Source organism: Chionomys nivalis, chromosome 7, assembly GCF_950005125.1.
Source record: "Chionomys nivalis chromosome 7, mChiNiv1.1, whole genome shotgun sequence".
NCBI lineage: Eukaryota > Metazoa > Chordata > Mammalia > Rodentia > Cricetidae > Chionomys > Chionomys nivalis.
Window position 1 is genome coordinate 59147313 of NC_080092.1, and position 15671 is coordinate 59162983.

Below are 15671 nucleotides of genomic sequence, written 5' to 3' on the forward strand. Positions count from 1 at the left end.
GTGTGCGTCTACAGTGTCGCTCGCAATTGGCAGCGGTCGAGCGCCGTGGTCCCGCCCCTTCATGTTGGGGCTTCCTATTGGAGGAAGCTCACGAGGCCCCGCCCCTCGGCGACCTGGGCAGCCGGAAGCGAGCATGGCGGCCGCGGGGGCAGCGGCTACGGACCTAGGTGCGGTGGGTTTCGGGTGGAAGGCGAGGCGGGGAGGTCTGGCGGGCGGAATGTGTGGATGGGGCGCGAGAAGGCAGACAGGTCCTTGCAGCATGGGTTCGGGGGCGTGCCACGCGGGAGCGGCTTTCACGGGAATCCCGGCAGCCCCCACTTGTCTGCGATCACCGTGTGGCGGGCACCGCATCCTGGTTCCCGAGCCTCAGTCGACCTCCTGTGTCCTCAGAGGTGGTCCGGGGCAAGCGCGCCGCGTTGTTTTTCGCGGCGGTGGCCATCCTGCTGGGACTGCCACTCTGGTGGAAGACCACGGAGACCTACCGGGCACCGTTGCCCTACTCCCAGATCAGTGGGCTGAATGCCTTGCAGGTGAGACTTGAATGAGGAGGACGGGGGTGGGGGAGTGGAGCGGCGACAGCCCACCGCAGAGTGCAGACGTCGCTAAAGGTCCCGATTCCCCTCCGCGCAGCTCCGGCTCATGGTGCCAGTCACAGTTGTGTTTACTCGGGACTCTGTGCCCCTGGACGACCAGGAGAAGCTCCCGTTCACCGTTGTGCATGAGAGAGAGATCCCTCTGAAATGTGAGTTCCCTTGAGAGAGGAAGTCAGGGCTGCTTTTTCCATCTGAGCCAGGCCTGAAATCCAGAGGTTGGATTCCATAGGAGGAGCGTGGGCGTGTCATAACTTACTTTAAAATGTTTTATTACATTTATTGTGTGTGTGCCCAACTGTGCAGGGGACAGCTTGTGCGAGTCATTTCTCCTTCCACTACATGGGCTCGAGGAATCCAACTCAGGTCATCAGGCTTGGGGTAACAAGTGCTACCTGTCCCTTTCCCTCCGAAAAAGATCCTTTTGGAATGAACAGTGTGTTTATTTGGGAAGGGGGAGCTAGACTTAAGTTCCGTGTTGTTATGGTAAGGTAATTCATAAGGTAAATTATGCTACCTTATCAGAAGCAGTCAATACCCCTCAGTGTATAGAGAAAGCAGGATGTACCTGAAAGGACACGTGAGTCTGAAGTCACATATTGAGTCTGAAGTCACACCGGATATGTATTCAGACCCTTGTCATTCTAAGCTGTCATTTATTGTTAGGCACTTTGTTAGGAACCAAGAACTTGAGGATAAATAATAAATTGATAATGTTTTCAAGATGTTTATAGTCACATCAGGGGAAAGAAACAGGCAAAATGCCGTAAGGCTGAAGGTTTGGTTTAGTGGTAGGGGCACAGCAGATCCTGGATTCCATCCTCACCTGCTGGAGAGAAAAGAAAGGTGAAGAGAGGTTTGATGGATCCCATTTCCCCCCCACCCCACCCCGTGGCCCGGCTGTCCTGGAACTTGCCTTGTAGACCAGGCTGGCCTTGAACTCACAGAAATCCTCCTTCCTCTGCCTCCTGAGTGTTGGGATTGAAGGCATGTGCAACCACCGCCTAGCTGAAGATGTGATTTTTTTTTTCTTGTTTTTTTTTTTTTTTGGATTTTTATTTTTTTATTTTTTTTGAAGATGTGATTTTTGAAGTTGGATTTTTTTAAAAAAATATTTATTTATTTATTATGCATACAATATTCTGTCTGTGTGTATGTCTTGCAGGCCAGAAGAGGGCACCAGACCAGACCTCATTACAGATGGTTGTGAACCACCATGTGGTTGCTGGGAATTGAATTCAGGACCTTTGGAAGAGCAGGCAATGCTCTTAACCACTGAGCCATCTTTCCAGCCCCCTGAAGTTGGATTTTTAGGAACTGTACACACAAGGGTCAGATTAAGGGGAAGAGTGGAAAGCCTTCCAGACAGAAGGAAGACTGTGACCAACTAGGAAGGTAGCTGGTGTCAGTTACTCTGCCTGCCAGAAGCCAGGCAGACAGCTGTACACAGTTGTCTCGTGTAATTCTAGCCGAATGACTCTCTATAAATAAAGAAATCGCCGGGTGGTGGTGGCGCACGCCTTTAATCCCAGCACTCGGGAGGCAGAGGCAGGCGGATCTCTGGGAGTTCGAGGCCAGCCTGGGCTACAAAGGAAGTTCCAGCACAGGCTCCAAAGCTACAGAGAAACCCTGTCTCGAAAAACCAAAAAAAAAAAGAAAGAAAGAAAGAAAGAAAGAAAGAAAGAAAGAAAGAAATCAAGGTTTATAGGATTTATCTTGCTCCAAATCACAAAACTAGTAAACATGAGCTGGGATTAGATCCAGGTCTACTAATGACACTCTTCCTATATGTCTCACGGAGGTGTGAGTGGTTGAGTTGGGTAATCTGGACAGTTTTGCCTTCTGCAATTCCAGGTAAAACAACAGGAGTGGCTGGAAGTACAGGCTGAATATAGACCTTGAAATACTAAGCGCACGCACCACTATGTGCAGCTGCAGGTTCATTTGTTAGGCAGAATTCTGTTTTTTTTTTTTTTTTCTTCCAAGACAGGGTTTCTCTGTATAGCCCTGGCAGTCCTGGAACTCACTTTGTAGACCAGGATGGTCTCAAACTCACTGAGATCTGCCTGCCTCTGTCTCCCAAGTGCTGGGATTAAAGGTATGCACCACCACCTAGATGGAATTCTTTTTTTTTTTTTTTTTTTAGATTTATTTATTTATTAAGCATACAATGATGTACTGCTGGCAAGGAAGGCACCAGGTCTCATTACAGATGGTTGTGAACCACCATGTGGTTGCTGGGAATTGAACTCAGGACCTCTGGAAGAGCAGCCAGTGCTCTTACCCTCTGAGCCATCTCTCCAGCCCTGGAATTCTTTTTTTGTTGTTGTTACTGTTTTGTTTTTTTGAGACAGGGTTTCTCTGTAGTTCCTGGAACTAGTTCTTGTAGACCAGGCTGACCTCGAACTCACAGAGATCCACCTGCCTCTGGCTCCCGAGTACTAGGATTAAAGGCCTCCACCACCTGGCCTAGGTGGACTTCTTTACAGGAGCCTACAAGATGGCTCAGTGGGAAAAGGTTCTGGCCAAGTCCAGTGATCTGAGTTTGATCCCCTGAACCCGCATGGTTTAGGTCAGAAGACAGCCTACATTATCAGTTCTTATCTTTCATCTTGGGGGACCCTGGGCCTAAACTGGGGTTGTCAGGCTCTGAAGCAGGTGCCTCTACCTGCAGAGACATATTTCTTTCTTTTTTTTTTTTTTTGATTTTTTGAGACAGGGTTTCTCTGTAGCTTTTGGTTCCTGTCCTGGAACTAGCTCTTTTTTTTTTTTTTTTTGGTTTTTCGAGACAGGGTTTCTCTGTAGCTTTTGGTGCCTGTTCTGGAACTAGCTCTTATAGATCAGGCTGGCCTCGAACTCACAGAGATCTGCCTGCCTCTGCCTTCCAAGTGCTGGGATTAAAGGCGTGTGCCACCATGGCCCGGTGACCCTCCTTTTGTTTCCATCTCTCAAATACTGAGATTACAGGTGTGTGTCAGATCTCAGGAGGCAGAGGCAGGTGGATCTCTGACTTCCAGGCCCAAACTGGTCTACATTGCAAATTCCAGGCTAGCCAGGGCTCATAATGAAAACCTGTCTCAACATAAAATAAAATGAAAGGAAATATTAAAGACATATAAATTACCTTAGCATTCATTAAATCTCCAGGCTTCATTCACATAGTCCTATCCACATTTCTATATCCAGTGCCTTTACAAAAGTTATTTATAATTTAATTTTTTTCCTTCCAGTTCAGTTTTTTTGTTTATTGAAACAGTATGCCCCCAGACTTGTGGCTATTCTTAGCCTCAGCCTCTTGAATGCAGGGGTTACAAATATGTGCTGCTGAGCCAGGCGTAGTGGCGCATACCTTTAATCCCAGCACTTGGGAGGTCGAGGCAGGCCAATCTCTGTGAGTTCAAGGCCAACCTGGTCTACAAAGTGAGATACAGGACAGCCAGGGTTGTTACAGAGAAACTATGTCTCGAGAAAACCAACCAACCAACCAAACAAAAAAGCCACCACCAACAACGAAATATGTGCTGCTGTGACTTTAGTTCCCATCTCATATTGAGTGACCGCAGATGCCATTGCTTGGTGCAGATGAGGGTTCTTGGATCACTTTGTGTGTGGTCATCTTGCTGAACTGTTCCTAACACTAGCAGAAGGACTCGTCTTATGCAACTAGAGTATATACTGTGTGGGTGCTGGGAACTGAACCCTGGTTCTCTTTTTTTGTGTGTATGAAAAATAATTATAGTACTTCAAAAATAGCTATTTTACTTCTTTTAATGTGTGTGTGTGTGTGTATGTGTGTTTGGCATGTACATGCTTGTGTGAGCATGGATGTACTCTCATGTATGTACAAATCTGGAAACTTAAAGCCAATGTCAGACATCTTCCTCTATGTTTCCACCTTGGTTTTTGAGGAAGTTGCTCACTAAACCTTGAATTATCTTAGAATTCCTAAATATCCAGGTATTTCTCAACTAACCTCTCCACATTGCCAGACCAGATGCTTTTACCAGTTTATCCTTTTCTTTCTTCTAGTTCACTTTATCTCTGTTTGTGTCTTGAGATAGTATATCTCTGTTAAGCCCCATTTCGGCCTGATTGGCTGGCCAGGGAGTCCCCAAGATCTGCTTGTCTCGTTCACCAGTACTGAGGTTATAGACGTGTGCTCCACACCCGGCTTTTATGTGAAACTGGGGGTGTGAGCTCAGTTCTTTATGCTTGTGTAGCACACTCTTTATGCCTGTGCAGACACTCTGTAGCACACTCTTTATCCACTGAATCATCTCTGCACCCCTCTTCTGAATTTTTTAAAATTTATTTTTATTTTATGTGCACTAGTGTTTTGCCTGCATATATGTTTGTGTGAGGGTGTCAGGTCTCCTGGAACTGGTGTTACAGGCGATTATAAGCTGCCATGTGGGTGCTGGGAATTGAACTTGGGTCCTCTGATAGAACAGCATGTGCTCTTAACCACTAGCCGTCTCCAGCCCCAGTCTTCTGAATGTTCTAGGTTTTATTTTCCTTTCTTACCACATTGGTCAGGACCTTCACAAAGGAATGCTGAGTAACCCTGAATGGCAGAGGAGACAGCAGGCTTCCCTGTTTTATTACTAACTTACTGAGTTGTACTTAGTGCTTTGGTTTTCATTAAAGTTGATTGACTAGTTACCACATGGTTTCATTGAACTAAACTCCCCAGTTTGGAGATTTCTGGCTGGAGGACCAGTGAGCGCACAGGCAGAGACAAGAACTGGAACAAGAGGGTGAAGTGAGTGTCAGGTGTCTACTGTCATCTTTGCAGAAATGATGGGAGTGACTGTCACTCTTTGGTGCATGTTCTTTCTCTGAGGAGCCATCCTGGTGTCCTTAATGCTGGACGTGCCCAGCTGGGCAGGTACGTGAGGTCTAATGTCCTTCATATGTTCTTCCTTCCAGACAAAATGAAAATCAAGTGCCGCTTCCAGAAGGCCTACCGGAGAGCTTTGGACCATGAGGAGGAGGCCTTGTCACTGGGCAGTGTACATGGTATAACAGTTTTGATGAGTCGCTCTTTTTTTCTTCTGCTCTCCTGGGCTGGCCCATTTTATGTCAACTTGACACAAGATAGAGTTATCTGAAACGAGGGAGCCTCAATTGAGAAAATGCCTCCACCAGCTACAACTCTAATCGGGCAGTGGTGGCGCACACCTTTAATCCCAGCACTTGGGAGGCAGAGGCAGGAGGATCTCTGTGAGTCCGAGGCCAGCCAATCTACAAAATGAGTTTTCATACAGGCTCCAAAGCTACACAGAGAAACCCTGTCCTGAACCCTACCCCCACCCCCCAAAAAAAGAGAGAGAGAGAAGGACAACTGTTAGACATTTTCTTACTTAGTGATTGATGGGGAGGGCACAGCCCATTGTGGGTGATGCCAGCTCTGGGGTAGTGATCCTGAGTTAACCAGGATGAGTCAGCCATGATGAGCAAGCCAGTAAGCAGCGTTCCTCCACAGTCTGTCCGTCAGCCCCTGTCTCCAGGTTCATGTCCCATATGAGGTCTGCCCTGACTTCCCTCAGTGATGTGACCTGGAAACAGGAGCTGAAATAAACCCTTTCCTCCCACGTTGCTTTGGTCATGGCGTTTGGTCACAGCAATAGTGACCCTAACCAGGACATCTCCCAAGTGTGACTTCCGTACTGTGTCTTAACTTCCATAGCTTCTCTGAGAAAGCTGGGATTAAGATGCCTTGGGCTGAAAGCAGGAGTGGCCTGCTCAGGCCTGACTGTGGCGTTTGTTGAGTGTGAGCGGGTGAGTGGTGGGGTGACTCAAGCACCCTGGGGTCCTGGGGAAGCTGTAATAATGTTATCCCAACTGTTATCCGCAGAGGCAGAAGCCATGTTAGCTGAGCTGGAGAAGGAAGCAGAGGGCTCCCTGACTGTGTACGTAATCTCCGAACACTCCTCCCTTCTTCCCCAGGTGAGACCGGCTGGTGGCAGTTCTGCCAGCTCATTCTCTCCCAGGGCACTTCCTGTAGGGGTGCTGCATATACCCTGCACGTGCTACAAAAAGCTCCACATTTTACAATAAGCACACAGTGCGATTACTCACATCGATTTGGGTTTTTTTAAAACCTGGGACAGGTGTGTGGTTAAAGCGCTAGTGATCATTTGGTTTTTTTATCGACAGAGTCTAATGTAACCAGGGCTGGTCTCAGTTTGTAGCCAAGGTTGCCATTGAACTTCCTGTTTTCCTCCATCTAACTCCCAAATTCTAGAATTACAGGCATGGATCACTATACCTGTGTATGTAGTTCCAAGGCGGCTTGAACCCAGGGCTTCCTGATACCTTCAGTCCAATTTTCCATTTATTATTTATTTTCCTTCCTTCCTTCCTTCCTTCCTTCCTTCCTCCCTCCCTCCCTCCTTCCCTCCCTCCCTCCCTCCCTCCCTCCCTCCCTCCCTCCTTCCTTCCTGTTTTAGGGTCTCTCTATGGTGCAGCTTTAGGGTCTCTCTATGGTGCAGCTCTGGCTGTCCTGGAACTTGCTATGTAGACCAGGCTGGCCTAAACTCACAGATCTTCACTTGCTTCTGCCTCCCAAGTTCTAGGATTGAAGCTGAGCACCACCCACCCCTAGCCAATTTTACATATTTTAAAACATAGATATATGGCCGGGCGGTAGTGGTGCCCACCTTTAATCCCAGAACTTGGGAGACTGAGGCAAGCGGATCTTTGTTAGTTCAAGACCAGCCTGGTCTACAAGAGCTAGTTCCAGGACAGGCTCCAAAGCTACAGAGAAATCCTGTCTCAACCAAAAAACCAAAAACAAAACCCCATAGATATATGATACTATACATTCTGAATTTTGCTGCTTTGATTTTGTTCAGTATTTTAGAGGACCGTTTGTAATGGCATGTGTAGCTGAATCTGTATTTCACTGTATAAACAAATCTAATGTCTGTCTTATCGCTGGTGGACATCGGTGTTACTTCCAGCTTCTGGTGTTACTTCCAGCTCATACCTCTTCGTGTAATGCTGCATGCAGACTTGCCTCTGGCCATGTGCCTTTTTCCGAGACCACACTTCAGTTTGTTTGTTGAATCTGCTGTTCTTGCTTAGCATATCATCTCTTGGTTTCTACTTCACTGTCTTACCAACATTTAAATGTTGACTGAACCTGTGTCTACTGGAAAAAGGAATGGAACTATATGGGATTACACATATAAGCCCAATGCTCAGGAATGCCAGGTTAATGAAGAGAACATGAAAAAAAAAAGGCATGATAGTCCATGCCTATAACTGGAGAGGGGGGGAGGCAGGAGGGCCAGGAGTTCAAGTTCATCATCAGTTGCATAGCTCGAGGCCAGCCTGGGTTACATGAGATCCTTTCTTTTTTTTTTTAAAGATTTATTTATTTATTTATGTATACAACATTCTGCCTCGATGTATGCCCGCACGCCAGAGGAGGGCGCCAGATCTCAGCACAGATGGTTGTGAGCCACCATGTGGTCGCTGGGAATTGAACTCAGGACCTCTGGAAGAGCAGCCAGTGCTCTTAACCTCTGAGCCATCTCTCCAGCCCATGAGATCCTTTCTTAAAACACTGACAAAAATAAGGAGCTGGAGAAATGGCACAGTGTTAGGAGTACTGGCTGCTCTCACAGAGGACCTGGGTTCAGTTCCCAGCACACACATGGTGGCTCTTCATTGTCTTAATTCCAATCCCAGGGGACTCCATATCACCAGGCACATGGTACACATACATATGCAAACACTCATAACATATGAAATAAAAAGAAATAAACCATTGTTTTTTAAATTTTATTCTACACTATGTGCGTGGTTGTTTTGCCCATGTGTATGTCTGTGCAGGTGGAGGCATCATGTAACTCCCTGGAGCTGGAGTTACACATGGATGTGAGCCAACTACCATGTGGTTGCTAGGAATGGAACTGGGCTCTCTGGAAGGGCAGCCAGTGCTCTTAACTGTTGAGCCACATCTTCAGCCCAAACTGTATTTTTAAAAAAACAGCAAAACAGCCGGGCGATGGTGGCGCACGCCTTTAATCCCAGCACTCGGGAGGCAGAGGCAGGCGGATCTCTGTGAGTTCGAGACCAGCCTGGTCTACAGAGCTAGTTCCAGGACAGGCTCCAAAGCCACAGAGAAACCCTGTCTCGAAAAACCAAAAAAAAAAAAAACAGCAAAACTAGCAAAAAAGAAAGAAAAAACTGTCCTCTACAGGTCGCGAGCGGTGCGGCCTTTTGACTGGCAGCACTAGGCCAGTGCCCAAGGCGGGGCCAGAGCTGGCACAGTGGGCCATGCTTTGTGACTCCGTCATTTGGAAAGCTGAGGCAGGAGACTTTCAAATTGCAGGCCAGCCTGGGTTATGTATAACAAGAGACTTTTTCCAAAAAGGGGCGGGGGGGGTGCAGGAGAAAGTACTTTTGTGCTTTCTTTACTGGGCCACCCACGGTCTTCTGTCCCTCTGTACCCTGCACAGGACATGATGAGCTATATTGGACCTGAGAGGACAGCAGTCGTACGGGGGCTAATGCACCGGGAAGCCTTCAACATCATTGGCCGTCGCATCATCCAAGTAGCCCAGGCCATGTCTCTGACGGAGGATGTGCTTGCTGCTGCTCTGGCCGACCACCTCCCCGAGGACAAGTGGAGCTCTGATAAGAGGAGGCCTCTCAAGTCCAGCCTGGGTAGTACTCTGGACTTCGTTATAGAAAGGGAGAAGAAATAAGTCAGGTGGAACAGTGGGGAAATCTATGCAAGCTGCTTTTTCCTTTCTTTTCTGGTCTCCATTTAAAAAATTTAGATTTATTTATTTTATGTATATGAGTGTTTTGTATGTATGCATGTATTTATGTGTTATCGTGTGGATGCTTGGAGATCAGAAGAGGGCAATGGATCCTCTGGAACTGGAATTAAGAAGATGGTTGTGAGCTATTGTATAGACACTAGGAATTGAACTTTGGTCCGCTGCAAGGGCAGCGGTGCTTTAAAGCTCTGAACCGTTTGCCCAGTTTCTCAGTCTCTCTCTCTCTCTCTCTCTCTCTCTCTCTCTCTCTCTCTCTCTCTCTCTCTCTCTCTCTCTCTCTCTCTCCCTCTCCCTCCCTCCCTCCCTCCCTCTTCCTCTTCCTCTCTCCTTCCTTCCTGTCTTCTGTCTTTCTTTGATAGCTCTAGCTATCCTGAAACTTTCTGTAGAGTAGGCTGGCCTCTGACTCAACGAAATCCTCCTGCCTCTGCATCTGCCTTTGGGTGCTATGATTAAAGGCAGGAGCCACCATGTTTGGCTTCTCCATTTTTTTCTTTTTCTTTTTCTCTTTCTTTTCCCCCTGGAACAGGGTTTCTCTGTATAGCCTTGACTATCCTGAAACTCCCTCTGTAGACCAGACTGGCCTCAAACTCACAGAGATCCTCCTGCCTCTGCCTCTTGAGTGCTGGGATTAAAGGTGTGTGCTACCATCACCCAACCCTTTTTTTTTTTTTTTTTTGGTTTGTCGAGACAGGGTTTCTCTGTGGTTTTGGAGCCTGTCCTGGAACTAGCTCTTGTAGACCAAGCTGGTCTCGAACTCACAGAGATCCGCCTGCCTCTGCCTCCCAAGTGCTGGGATTAAACGCGTGCGCCACCACCGCCCGGCTTCTTTTTTTTTTTTCTTAAAACATTCAGTAGTGTTCCTTTATCTTATGTCTATCCTCTCTGGTTCCTCCTGGCACCCTTCTCCGTCCAGGTTAGATGGGGTAGAGGGGGTAGAGGCTGCCTCTCTTTTTCCTTGATGTTTCTCTGAATTCCGTGACTCCTCTTTCTGTAGGCTATGAGATCACTTTTAGTTTACTCAACCCAGACCCCAAGTCCCATGACGTCCACTGGGACATCGAGGGGGCCATCCAGCGCTATGTGCAGCCTTTCCTGAATGCCCTCAGTGCTGCTGGCAATTTCTCTGTGGACTCTCAGGTAAGGAATGTTTTCAAAGCCTCTACAGATCTAGTGCTTACGGGGGCTTCTGCTCCTCCGTCTCTTTAGTTTGCTTGCATAGCTATGTGCAGGGTGGTGTCATGTGAGCAGGTACAAGTGTGTCGCTTGTGGGGAGTGCGTGTTTGCCCCTGTTTATCTCTACCGTCCATTGATCCCTTGAAGGCAGGTTCCAGTGTCCTTCTTCCTTGGTGTCCAGCTCAAGGAGTTCATCAGAGCAGCTTAACAAAACAACTTCCGTAGGGCTCCCTCTGGAACTATTTCAGCAGTCACACCTAAATATTAAAGCTATCAGCCACCCTTAAGGAATTTATTTTAAAAAAACTTGCAAAATATGTGAACACTGTAACAATAAAGCCATAAAGAATGCTGCTTGCTTTCTGTATCACGTCCTGTCCTTGTAGGGAAAACGTGGGCGACTGTTTATCAGGTCCTGCTCGGGGAGTGGCTGTCTCTGAAAAGCAGGCTTGATTGGCCCTTGTGGACACTCAGTTATGCTTTTTCTTTGTTTCCCTTTTGGGTGTTTGGTAAAATATGTGGCTTTCCAAGTATGAGTTCAGCTTGTCAACTTTGCCCTGATTTTATTGTTTTCTTCCGTACACCTATTTTCTGCGCCCTGACTTGGTCTTGTATGTTTTCTCTTGTCCTGAATTTATCTTTACAAGGTACCTCAGCCCTTTCCATAGGAAAGGCAGACTCTAAGTCCGTGTGAGGGGAACAGAAAGAGCATTTACTCTTTTTGCTCCACAGATCCTTTACTATGCCATGTTGGGAGTGAACCCCCGCTTTGACCCAGCCTCATCGAGCTACTACTTGGCCATGCACAGCCTCCCCCATGTCATCAACCCAGTGGAGTCCCGGCTGGGTGAGTCCTTGAGGAGGCCTTCTGCCAGGCCAGGAGGAACACTGTAGGCACAGTGTGGGGCTGGAGGTGGGTCGTATGTTTTGATGGTTTCTGAGTTGAGTTGGTGTTTTTGGACTGGGAAGATTAACTCTCTCTCTCTTTCTCTCTCTCTCTCTCTCTCTCTCTCTCTCTCTCTCTCTCTCTCTCTCTCTCTCTCTCATCCTCTCACATCTTTCCCTTGGTTTGTTTGAGGCAGAGTTTCATGTACCTCAGAGAGATTGACGTCTTTGTTTTTTGTTGAGACAGGGTCTAATGTATCCCAGGCTGGCTTCATGCTTACTGTGTAGTCAAGAAAGCCTTGAACTCCTGATCCTTCTGCTTCTAACTCCCTATGTACTAAGATCATAGGCTTTTGCCACTGTAGCCAGCTTAAAAACAAACAAACAAACAAAAAAACCACTGTAATTTTTCTTCCCTCGCTTCTGGGGATTGAGCTCTGGGTCTTGTGCATACCAGGCACATATGTACTCTACCACCAAGCTACAACTCCAGTCTTTGAAAGCAGAATTCGGTTTTTCTTTTAATGATTTATTTATTTTTATTTCATGTGCATTGGTGTTTTGCCTGCATGTATGTGTGTATGAAGGTATTGCATCCCCTGGAACTGGAGTTACAAACAGTTGTGAGCTGCCATGTGGGTACTGGAAAATTGAACCCAGATCTTCTGGAAGAGCATCCAGTGCTCTTAACCACTGAGCACCACTCCAGCCCCTTGATTTTTCTCTTACCGTTTATTTATGTGTTTTGTGGATGTTGGGGGAACTGTTGTGATATGCATGTGGAGGTCAGAGTACCACTTGTGAGAGTTCATCTTCTCTTTCTATTATGTAGGTCACGGGGTTTAGATTCAGGTCATTAAGTATGGTGGTAAGCACTTCTACCCAGTGAGCCATCTCATCAGCCCAAACCAGAATTTGAATGGACAGTTTTACTCGTTGAATTAGGGAACCTTGAAGCTGGGATTAAAATCTTTGGTCTTGCGGGAAGGAGCCTGGGGAGGGGTGAAGAACTGTAATACAGGCAGATCAGAGTTCAGTATATTGTTAGGGACGGACCAAGGATTTCAAGAGAGGTGGCACATGTGTCCTCTGCAAACTCCCCTTTCCTTCACTGCTTCGTCCATCCCGCAACATTAGCCAGAGGAGGCTCTGACCGCATGAGCAGAGACAGAAAGGCTGTATGGCAAAGGGAGCGGGCCTAGACAAAGAAGAGTGAGAGCGTAGAAACTGAGGGAGCGTGGAGTAGGTGAGGGAGCTGAGATGTGAGTGGGTGACCAGAGAGGAGGCTGGTACGCCTGGCCGGCAGGCACCAGACCATCAAACGCTGTGGTGAGCAGTGTGAGCTTAGCTGCTGTGAAGGTCTTGGAGGGACAGCAGAGAGAGCTGACCTGATGGGGCCAGCCTAACACCAGTTACAGAGCTGAAGCCTCTTTGCAGTGTCCAAGAGGGCTAACCATGGACAGTGGACGGTGGGCTCTCAAAGGGCAGAAGACCAGGGACATTAGGGGGTTGAGGACTCTGTCCCATCCGTGTAGAGTAGAGGGTATCCTCGTGAGTGTCATTTGGGGGAACTGAGTCCTACCAGCCAAGAAGAGGCTGAACCTGGAACTATGATCCAGGGCACGTGTTTTGGTGTCCTAACTCCTCTGTTTGTACCACAGGATCCAGCGCTGCCTCCCTGTACCCTGTGCTCAACTTTCTACTCTATGTGCCTGAGCTCGCCCACTCCCCTCTGTACATTCAGGACAAGGACGGGGCTCCAGTGGCCACCAATGCCTTCCACAGTCCACGCTGGGGTGGCATTATGGTAATTCAGGCCCCAGAGCCCACATTTATTTCCAAGAAACGTCCATCAGCTTGTCTCTGGGGGAGTGGGTGGGCCTTTCTAGTCCCTGTGGGGAGGAGCGTGCCCCGAGGAGCTGACAGGGCTGTGCTTGTGCCCCTTCTTTTCTGGCCCAGCTGGTTCTTACTTTTGTCAGTGCTCTTTGTACTGTGACCCTTTGTACTTACCAGTTTGCACTGGAGACTCGTCTGCGTCCGTCCTAGCTATTGGCTTCCCTGGGGGTGTCTTGCAATGGTGGGACCCTCCTCTCCTTTATCCTCTGGTCCATGGGTAGGAATGCTAAAACAGATAACTTTTTAATTTCATAGGACTTTCAAGGGGTCCATTAGAGTAATGTATACTCAGAATTTAAAAAAGGAGTAGGGAGATTGTTGTGCCCCTGGGACTTATAGCCTGCAGATACGAGAAGCCATATCTTTCTTTCATGGCCTCTGAACACTGAGCAGAAACGTGCGTGTTCCTGTGTGCTATTAAGATAATTGCAATTCCCATTTTCAGATATACAATGTTGATCCCAAAATCTATAATGCCTCGGATCTGCCAGTGAGAGTTGAGGTGAACATGGTACAAGTGATGGAGGTGTTCCTGGCTCAGTTGAGGTAAGGCCCTGCATGATCCCTTTGGGGCTGTGCCCATGGACCATGTGGCTTAGGGCAGAGACTCTGAGAATCTTAGCATTGGCACCCCTACCCACAGGAACTTTGGTCTCCTGGTGCCTTTTCCACAGGCTTCTCTTTGGGATTGCTCAGCCCCAGGTGCCTCCAAAATGCCTGCTTTCAAGACCAAAGAGTGAAGGACTCATGACCTGGGAACTGGACCAATTGCTCTGGGCTCGGTCAGTGGAGAACTTGGCCACAGCCACCACCACCCTCACCTCCCTGGCCCAACTTCTGGGCAAGATCAGCAACATTGTCATCAAGGATGATGTGGCATCTGAGGTAAATGGACCAGGGCGCCTGTGAGCATGCGATCCATAAATAAATACCTCAGGTTTCCTCTAGAAGCTATGCTGCGTAGTGGGAGTCTAGGTGGGAACAAATGAGCGTCTCAAGCTGACCCTCAGAAAAGAAACAACAGCCTTTTTTAACTAACTTTGATATCGCTTGGGTGGACTCCAGGAGACTTCCCTGGGAGACAGGTACTGAAAGGCCAACAACCCTTCCCCTGCCCCGTGTATACCTAGGACGTATTGGTAACTCTAGCCTCTCACCTTCCCAGGTATACAGGGCTGTGGCTGCAGTCCAGAAGGCTGCGGAGGAGCTAGCCCTTGGGCACCTGTCGTCTGCTTTCGTGGCCAGCCAGGAGGCTGTGACATCTTCTGAGCGTGCCTTTTTTGATCCCTCGCTCCTCCACCTCTTGTATTTCCCTGATGACCAGAAATTTGCTATCTATATCCCACTTTTCCTGCCTATGGCTGTCCCCATCCTCCTGTCTCTGGTCAAGATCTTTCTGGAAACTCACAAGTCCTGGAAAAAGTCTGAGAAGAAAGATTGACCTGGTCATGTGACAGAGGAAGCCCTCTGTCTGGCCAAGCTGGGCGTGTTGGGCCGAGAGGCCAAAGCGAGGGCTGATGGTTTGTCTGCATTCTTCTGATGGCTCTCCACCAACCAAAGGATGACCCTCCACGGTGGACTCCCCTTCCCTTCCTTCCTGTTCTGCTGGCTCTGGCCCTCCATCTTACCTAGGAGCCTCGGAGGACACATTCTCTGGATCTCCATATCTGGCGTGAACCTAATGGCCTTCGCCTGCCTGCCCATCCTTCCAACCTGTTAGCACAGCATAGTTCCACACTGAGAGGTGGATTTGGGGGAAATCCTTGGGTCGAATATAGCCCTCCTCTGTACTTCTGAGACCTTCTCCCTCCTTCCACTCCTTCCTGACTCACGGTGTCACCCACTGGGTGCAGCCTAGCCTGGTCTAGGAGGCGCGGCTTAGGATCTGGTTCTGCCTTGTGGCTAAGGTTTCCCTCTACCCTTTAAGAGAGGCAGTGTGGTACATGAGGAGACACGACTTGGAATCCAGCAGGCCTGAACCAGACCCCTGCTGCACTTATGGACTGGAGAGCCTTGGATAAGCTGCTCTTCTCATTGAACCTCAGGTTTTTATCTGTCGGAAAGCCCTGATGACGTCACTCTTAGAAGGGCGTTGGATTAGATGTGATAAGCTTGTAAAAGTGTTCTGTATATTGGGCTCTTTAAAAATATGTATTAGGCAGTTAATAAACATTGGTTGCATATGAGTTGATACAATGTATCATAACTTTCACTTATGTGTGAGAAGCAGTCTGATCTGCCCTGATCTCAGAGGTCCTCCATGTCACACCTGGCCATGTATCTGCCCTTCTTGCCTTATTGTCCCCATGTAGAATCTGGGAATGGCTAG

At 48.1% G+C, this 15671-nt stretch overlaps 1 protein-coding gene across 1 annotated transcript; it reads left to right on the forward strand.

Annotated features, from left to right (window-relative positions):
- The first annotated feature begins 97 nt into the window (after positions 1 to 97).
- On the forward strand, positions 98 to 15527 carry Pigs (phosphatidylinositol glycan anchor biosynthesis class S). Its single transcript, XM_057774824.1, has 12 exons — positions 98 to 167; positions 391 to 530; positions 631 to 742; positions 5520 to 5609; positions 6448 to 6539; positions 9062 to 9269; positions 10383 to 10525; positions 11294 to 11408; positions 13108 to 13253; positions 13788 to 13888; positions 14017 to 14227; positions 14508 to 15527. The coding sequence occupies exons 1-12, from the start codon at positions 134 to 136 to the stop codon at positions 14781 to 14783; spliced, it is 1668 nt and encodes a 555-aa protein (XP_057630807.1). The 5' UTR covers positions 98 to 133; the 3' UTR covers positions 14784 to 15527.
- The last annotated feature ends 144 nt before the right edge of the window (positions 15528 to 15671 follow it).